Source organism: Cynara cardunculus, unplaced genomic scaffold (assembly GCF_001531365.2).
Source record: "Cynara cardunculus var. scolymus isolate 2C unplaced genomic scaffold, CcrdV1 Un_Scaffold_2549, whole genome shotgun sequence".
NCBI lineage: Eukaryota > Viridiplantae > Streptophyta > Magnoliopsida > Asterales > Asteraceae > Cynara > Cynara cardunculus.
Window position 1 is genome coordinate 4,186 of NW_020201130.1, and position 9,556 is coordinate 13,741.

At 32.0% G+C, this 9,556-nt stretch overlaps 1 protein-coding gene across 1 annotated transcript in view; it reads right to left on the minus strand.

Moving 5' to 3' along the window:
* The window catches only part of LOC112503119 (vegetative cell wall protein gp1-like), a gene marked incomplete at its 3' end in the record, with an annotated part of 10,146 nt that extends 3,490 nt beyond the window's left edge, over positions 1-6,656 (minus strand). Inside the window, exon 1 of the mRNA XM_025107187.1 lies at positions 6,275-6,656. Within this exon, the coding sequence (XP_024962955.1) occupies positions 6,275-6,656 (382 nt within the window). The remainder of the gene's footprint in view (positions 1-6,274) is intronic.
* Between the last annotated feature and the right edge of the window lie 2,900 nt (positions 6,657-9,556).

The following is a 9,556-nucleotide window of genomic DNA, read 5'->3' on the forward strand; positions in this document are numbered from 1 at the left end:
TATATATATATATATATATATATATATATATATGATGAAACAATAATATCTTATGCAAAAGTATTACACAATATATATATAATATATTGTATTACGACCAATTATATTGTAATGATGTATGAAACTATATTTTGTATGAACTTCTCTTGAATTTTCGATGAATTGCTTTATTTCCTTTAAAAAAACAATTTTAAATTAATTTCAAAAGTTCATCAAACATCCATCGACAATTAAGAATTTTTCCATCGATTTTGGACGAAAAGCATTTTATCAGTTTAGAAAATAGGCTTTAATTTTAAAAAGCAATAAAAAATCTGTCGAAAATTCAAAGACATTTCCAATGAATTTTCCACGGAATACATTATTTGATTTGAAAAAAATAAGAAACAGAGGATCTACGACTTTGATGTGCCTTGAGATGGAGATGACATCGATTGAGATGGCAAAGCAGGAGAAGTTTGCTACGTAGGATGTGCACATGTTGTCATAGGTGCAGTCGCAGTATGTATATATATGTTTCATTTTCACTTTATAACCCCCATGTTACATTTTCTGTTGTAGACTTTTTCGTGAAGAGTTGTCAAAAATGATATTTTCCAACTAAAATTTCCATAGATAACATCCCATTTTTAGTAATGTATTGTTGTGGCTCGAAATCTTGGTGTGAAAAGCACTTGACTTGGTGGTGGTGGGGCTTGGTGAGGCTGCAGTGTTGGTGAGGCTGTAGGGTGAACGATATGGGGTAACCGTGACCATGGAAGTGTTGGAGCTCCTTGCTGGGCAGCCATTTGGAAAGTAATAACGTGAAATGGTTATGCAAAAAATAGGAATGGAAACGAAGATGTTTATATAGAATAGAAAACAAAACAAAAATCATGAAAAACATGGCCGCTTGGAATTAGGTTCCAAGAGGTTTCAATTCTTTAACCAAGATATATGATCATGTTTATAAAACAAGAAGCAATTAAATCAATCAACTTTATTCCTTAGTGAATTAATTAGCATGTGATYTTGAATTGCATATTCCTACATCTTTATTATTGAATTCTATCATTTTGAATTGCATATTATTGATGCTTATATTAGATTCAATTTTTATTGTGTGAATGAAGGTTTGGTCTTGCCGTTCATCATGTTGGTTTTCACTTAATTAACTGTGGATGAAGATAACCACCGAAATTATCGTTCGCCATGCATTTTTGTCATTAAAAATTTCAGACTCATATTTTATGCTAAATGCACCTCTCATGTGATGTATTATTCGACATACTTCAAAGAGTGGTGTTACTTCTTAGTGGTCCTTTTCTTGGTCGTTTGGGTTGCCTCAAATTATGCCAAGGAATCTGACCCAAAATGTGCTCTTCTTAACTTTTTCAACCGTTGTTATGTTGTTTTCATTTAGATTTTTATCAACTTTCTCTTTATGTGAATGACACTGTGGCTAGAACTAAAATGAACTAAAAAGTGTATCGTTGTCTAATAATGAAATTATCCATTTTGTACATTTAGCTATACCTTTTAAATTAATAAGGATGATACACAAGTTACATGAGGTATGTTCACACTATGAACCCTTAATAAATGGAAGATACTAAGGTGGCGTTTGGTTTACAGAATGTTTTTGGATGTAATGAAATCTGTTAAATAAATTGACTTTGAAGGAATTGGAATAGAATGTTGTCATGTTTGATCATCTATTTGGTTGGCAGACATTGGAATGAAATATGTTAAAAAATTGGAATCTGTTTGTTTGGTTCATAGAATGTAATTTTGGAATTGGAATGAAATATCGGTAAATGATCAAAATGCCCTTTTTGAAAATTTTAATTTTTTTAAAACTAAAAAATAATTTAATAAAATAATTATTTAATATGCAAAACAATATAAAATACACAACCCAAATATACCCATAAGCCAGACGACATTACTAACTCAACTGTGGTGCTTCAGATCGGTGGTGGTCCACGATGGTGTAACACCCCATACCACACATTGGTTAATTAAATTCAACATTCCAATTCCATCAGATTCCTTCAAAATCTGCGAACCAAACACCCCCTTAGAATGTGCACACTGTGAAGCATTACTAAGGTGATATTGACACATGATATTGACACGTGAGAGTAGAGTGAGAGACCAAATTTGTTGTAAAAATAAAAGTAAACGTAGTGATAAATCCGTTATAGAGATGAAACTACTCGCATGGGAAGGGCTAATGGCGAAACAACCCCTCACTAACGACACTTTAATTGATAATTTTATTAGGATGATCACATATGATATAAAAATGAAACCACGGGATTATCATTTGTTAAAAATTCAATTCAAAGGCCCAACTCGTTAATTTATGTAAACCACAAGAACCAAATTTGTAGTTAACTCTAGTTTTTTAAATTAACTTCTTAAAATTCATCGGAAATCAACCAGAAATTCTTATAACTTTCCTACCGATTACCTATGGAAACCATCATCCAATTTAAAAAAAAGTTTCCTAATTAAATTTACATGTCCGTCAAAAAAAAAAGCTATTGCTCCTTTTTTTAGTTCAAAAACTCCTATGGGTTCCTAAAGCACATCATGTGAGTTTAAAAAAAATAGTGTTAAGTAAATTACTTTGTTGGTCCCTATTGCTCATAATCTGGATATGGTCTCTATTTCAAAATAATTACACTAAATGTCCCCATGGTTTGCATTTAATTTCCAACTGCTCTTGTCCCGCACGGAGTTAAACTCCAATATATTAAATCAAGAGCATTTCAGTTCATTTATCTATTTATTTTTTTTATAATTGAAAACTTAAAAGATTATATATTGTAGTAATAGAGGAAGGATCATGCAAGAAGTTTAACATTTTGCGAGAAGGCAAGAAGTTTTAATATCAAATAATATTACACTTCATTAGGTGTGTTTAATCATATATGATTAAGTTCTATGTGTTGTCAATGCAACATGTATGTAATCATATATGATTAACCTTGTATATCATGTAGGTAATCATATATAATATTAAAACTTCTTGCATTCTTTCAAAATGTTTAGCATCTCGTTTGAACTTATTTCTATATTAATATAATTATTATATTAATATATGAACAAATATGTACACACAAACATATATATAAACCGTCCCCTCCCAACTAATGACTCCCTCACATCCCTACCAAGCAGGAGTTTGGCCTCATCCACACCAAATACATACATGGTTATACACATCACTAACATACAACACTACATTCTCCTCGTTTTTTTTCATGCCTTCTCTCTCTCTCTCTCTCTCTCTCTCTCTCTCTCTTCTCTCTTTTCTCTTCTCTCCTCTCTTGATCTCAATGACCCCTTCTTCATGCGATCCATCGATCATCTACATCAAATCAAACATACATGCAATGTATTTATCTCCCTATCTCCCCTATGTCTCTAAAACACACACACAGAGACATATACATGCATATATATATATATATACACATACATACATATATATATATACATACAGATATATATATATATGTATATATATATGTATATATATCTTTTTGTGGGTTTGTTTATACCAAAAGTGTGTGTGTTGCAGCAACAAAAAACATGGAACTTTTAACACACATGTTTTTAATCATAGATTAAGGAGCTTTTAAACACATCTTCAACTCATCGATTAAGGCCCTTAGAAATACATCCAAATTCTGTTTGTGACACTTCAAGTCCATATGTAGATTACAAAATAAAGTTAATTGAAATAGGTCACCCATGCACATGTGCATAATGCCTATAAAAGACGAATAAACGAGGTTGTCTTTAATCATGAACCATCAAACCTCATAAGTGGAATGGATGATAAAAATAATTTTCATCTTTGACCTTACCTGAGTAATCCTTCAAACTTTTTGTTTGGAACTCATTTTCTTATTGAAATTTCACCATCTATAGTAGTCGCTTAATCATTTTCGTGCATATCAGTCACTGTTGAGTTGAATAACTTTTATCGGATTAGGGTTATCAAAAAAGCCCCATACGCCGTTGTATAAGGTCAAGAATTTTGTTCATTTAGATCTCGATGTCAATCCTATAGCATAGAGAAAAGATGGTACATGATGTTCCTTATTTTGGAAATTTTCTAGGAGGATGTTTAGGGATTATACTTAATTAAATAAATATAGAATATTTAAAATGTAGCAAATTACCCTTTTGATTTAAAACTTCAATGTATTTTAGTCGTTGGATCTAAAATAATTGGTGGTTGTTATGAGGATTTCCCGTTTTCTATTTTTTTAGGATTCTCCCTCAAACAGACTACACACACACACATACATATATACATATATATATATATATATATATATATATATATACTTGGGATCAGTTGAGACCAATCTATTTTCGTGAAACTCGTGAGACCCTTTTTTTACACTTGAAAGTTCACAGCACAACATTGCTATATAGAAGGTATAGGTAAAGATAAAGATACGATGAAGTAAAGTCGTTTCAGAAGATCTACCTATCTGATGAAGTGAGCAACTGATCAAGCACTGAAGAACCTTTGGTGACCCTCTCTAGCTAAACAAGAATCTTGCAAATCTAATTTTTGTCTTATCCTATCTTGCCAAAGTCAGCCTTGCAACTATGTGTCAGATAGTACAATATGAATTACATTTTATTGTTCCCTTTTATGCATGATCTCCATACATTGTTCATGCGGCTAAGTCGTCTAAGGATCGGTCACTTCAAAGACATGCCGATACTACAAACCTTTCCCCCTTAAAATGTGAAATATACCCTCTTAATGTATGTAGTATAAATATCAATGAAGACCTTCTTCTCCATAGCGCCTTAAGAAATATATTTCTGTGTCTATACGGTGCAAGAGAAAATTTTGTATGAGCTTAATGAACTCTATTAGAGATTCTATATGTTAACTCTTTTACCAAAGCAATATTGTTTTTTTAGCTTAAGTTTTCTACCTTATCTTCTTTCGCCAAACAGTCTGTAAATACTTTGATTGATTCTTCTATAATCTATAAGGAAATTAAAAGTAAATATTTATGTTTGTATTCAACCCTGTCTCTACAAACTTTTATAGCCTTGTTTACTACTTCAGTGCCAATAGAACCTCCGCTATATGAATATGGAACATCAACACAACATAACAACTTAAAAAATAGGAAAGAAATGACTATATATAGCTCCTAAAAACATCATAACAACATGCAAATTTGCTCATCACATCAATCATATATAGCGTTCCATGAATCTAAACTTCTTTGTAATCTCCATGCTATAAAGAATCAGGATCCGTCCATAATGCTGTAAATACAACATTCACATTAATACCTACAAAAGACAACAACTAATTAATATTGGATATTTTTTAATACAATATTCTATGTTTATTCATATTGGATATTTTTGAATTAATTTCTTTTGAGACACCAGTGTTATATCATGTTATGTTATTAATTTTGAATTATGATTAAATCTTGGTTATAAATCAAATTTAGTTTAGAAAGCCGTTGAAAATTCTAAGAACTTATAGATGGATTTTTGACATAAAATTTAATTGATTTTAAATATATATATATTTGTAAATTAACTTTTTAAAAAGCTGTTGCAAACCATACATAAACTCTAAGAACTTTTGACGGAATTGTTTGTGAAACGAATACATACATATTTTAGAATGTCTTGTTACATATTTATTTAATTCATATACATTTATGTAATGAACTCCCATCCCCCTTCACATTTGATATACCAACGGATAACTGAAGGATGTCACCTTCACTGAAGGATTACGGAAAGAACCCGTGAAATTCTTCTAGATTATAGCGAGTGTTCGGTTATCCAAATAGTGGTACCGCATTATATAAATTGGTAAAAATGGTCCTTGCAATTTTAAAATTAAAACAAACTTAAAAACTATTTCAAATGGAGAGGTTACTATACATGATGTGTTGCACACTATTTCAAATGTGTTGGTAACATTCACAACCACCAACAGATTACCAGCAAACTAAAAAGCATGGCTTAGAAAAGAAGAATATATGATATCTGTCTAAGATGTTGTATATCAGAATTCAAACATTTGAAAAGATGCATTAACTTTTATCATTCAACTTGCAAATTAATCTGCTCACATCAAAAGTATATATATAAAGAGAGTGTGTGTGTGTGTGTGTGCGTGCTGTGGATGGTACTAAACTTCCTTGCTAGTAATCGCTATGGTACAATAATACCTACAGAAGACAACAAGTTAATGCAGATGAAGTTTTTTCTGGTGAACGTTTGACAGTTTTCAGAGGGGAGGATGTCGGGGTGGCAGCATGAGTGACGATTGGGGATGTGGTTGCTGCTTCATATTGTGTGTCCTTTGGAACTACAGGTGATGAGGTTGGTGCTGCCGTAGCTTTAGCTACTAACTGACGTGGTGCAGTTGGCGGTGATGGTGGTGCAACAACGTTAGTTCCTGCAGAAAGAGGYGGGATTGCGGTAGGTTGAGATGGAGSTTTGGTTGTTGYGGCTCGAAATCTTGGCGTAAAAAGCACTTGACTTGGTGGTGGCGGTGGTGGGGCTTCATGAGGCTGTAGGGTTGATGATGGCAGTGGGTGAACGATGTGGGGTAATCGTGACCATGGAAGGGTTGGAGCTCCATCTTTGGTGGCCATTGGGAAAATAATAAGGTGAAATGGTTATGCAGAAAATTGGAAAGGGAAGGAAGATGTTTATATAGAATAGAAAACAAAACAAAAATCATGAAAAACATGATTCCAAGAGGGTTTCGTCCGCCATTGATAGATGAACATGTTTATAAAACATGAAGCCATTAAATCATTCTACTTTATTCCTTTCCCACGTGCATAATTAACATCTTTATTATTGCATTTTGTTTCAAGTGGATTGTTTTATTTTTTGCATTTTTTATAGATGTACCTGTTAACACAGGGTTTTTGAGCTCTCAAAGCACCAATTTTTTGGCCTCAATCATCATATAGTTTGTGAATGAAGGTTTGGTCTTGCCGTTCATCGTGCTCGCTATCACTTTAATTGACTCTTGATGATGACAGCCGCCAAAACTATTGTTCGCCATGCATTATTGTCATTGAATATTATGGACTCAGATTTTGTACTAAATGCACCTCCTCATTTGATGTGCTATTCGACATACTTCAAAGACTGTCTAACATCTTAGTAGTCTTTTTTATTAGAAGTAAATGAAATAAAAAGTGCATGGTTGTCTAATAATGAGATTATGAGAAACTTTTTTTTGTACATTTAGCTAAATATTTTAGACTCACGAGGATGATACACGAGTTACATGAGGTATGTTCACATTATGAAAGGCCCAATACGAAAATTTATGTAAACCACAAGAACCAAATTTGCAAGTTAACTCTAATTTTTTTAATTAACTTTTTAAAATACATCTAAATTCCATGAGAAATTCTTAGAACATTCCTATGGATGCCATCAATCGATTTTAAAAAACAGTTTATCGAATCATTTTTAAAAGTCTGTCAAAAAATCTTTGGATTTTTCTACGGGTTTCCTAATGAATTCATCACGTGAGTTTAAATAAATAGTTTTTAGTAAATTACTTTGTTGGTCCCTATTGCTCATAATCTGGATATGGTATCTATTTCAAAATAATTACACTGAATGTCCCCATGGTTTGCATTTAATTTCCAACTAGTCTGTCCTGACGGAGTTAATATCCAATCTGTCAAGTTAGGAGCATCTCAATCAATTTATCTTTTTATTTTTTATATAATTAAAAATTTAAAAGATTATATATATAATATTAATAGAGGAAGGAACATGCGAGAATTTAAACGTTTTGCAAGAAGGCGAGAAGTTCAATATCATATATGATTACATTCCATTAGGTGTGTTTAATCATATATGATTAAGAGTGTCTGTGTTGTCAATGCAACATGTGTAAAATCATATACATTCCTTTTGTAGGACTTCAGTTGTGGTGCAGTTGGTGTTGATGATGGTGCAACAACGTTAGTTTCTGCAAGAGGAGGTCCAGCCGGTGGAGCTCGAAATCTCGGTGTAAAAAGTAGTGGGCTTGGCGGTCGGGGTTGATGAGGCTGTGGGGTTGGTGATGGTGGTGGGCGACCGATAAGGGGTAACCGTGACCATGGAAGGGTAGGAGCTCCTTGGTGGGAAGCCATTGATAAAATACTAAAATAACTTGATATGCCATTTTTTTGACATGATAACAGGTTTGTAAGAAGACTTTTTAAATAAATTGTTGAATTAGTAATTTTATTTCACATTTTTTGAAAAAACATTTCATAAAAACAAGTATTCTAAAAGAATATGCATATTTGCTAGAAATCCATGAAAATGCTAGTAAACCACTAGTTTTCAAAAGAATTCTAAAAAACTTGTTTTTTATCAAGAGTTTTATATAAGATATTATAGTTTCATCATATATATATATATATATATATATATATATATATATATATATATATAAATTAAGCAATTATATTGTAATGATGTTTGAAATACATCTTGTATGAGCTTCTGATGAATTTTCGATAAATTGCATTATATCCTTGTAAAAAAGAATTTTAAATTAATTTTGAAAATCCATCAAACATTGATAATTAATAATTTTTCCATGGATTTTGGATGAAAAACATTATGCCATATTTAGAACGACCCTCTCATACTTGTTGTACAACTTCAAATTAATTTTGGAAAGCAAATTGTAGAATAACAACAACAAATTGTAGTTGTAGGTTTTTTTTTCCCTAATTCATAGAACGACCCTCTCATACTTGTTGTACAACTTCAAAGGCTATTAAACCTCCAAATTAAATTGGTGTTGCCCTAACTTCTCTCCCTCTCTCCAATCCTTGATGAAATCTCACTCTACGGTTCCTTCATTGATTGTATCTCTCTTCGATTGTAGGTTCATCTCCAATCTTATTCATCGTAGACATATAACTGAGGTTCATTTTTTCTCTCAATCGAAGAGGACAGAGGTAGAGACATTCAATTTTTTAGATAAATGGAGTAGAGGAAGAAAGGGTTTCGTATCTTCAATAGGTATGCGGCTATTCTTTAATCACTAGACGATTTAGTGAATTACCTTATTCTCTTACCGCTGATTGTAGTTGCAATTGCTAAACAAAGCTAATCAAAGCCGGTAATTATGGTTGCAGTCTCTTATTACAGCCACGACTTTGCTTTACTAGTTGCAATCTTTGAGATCTGCTTTTTGTTTTTTTTTTAGATTAGGGCATAGGAAATGCACACCTTCGTGTCCTCCGAATCACAAAGTAAGCCTCTTTGTTTATCGCTATACACTTCAAAGTTTAGGGTTGTATTTCTCTTTCATTTCTTGTCAGATATTTGTTCTTTTTGAATCTCTTTCTCTTTCGCTATACACCACGTTGTGTTTACTCTATGCATTTTTTTATACAATTTAGTGAAATATAGTTGCTATGGTTTAATTTTACTATCATACTTTTTAATTCTAAAACACCTATGTAATATTGATGAGCACATTGTACATAAAAAGCTAGATGATTAATTTTCACTGTTATAA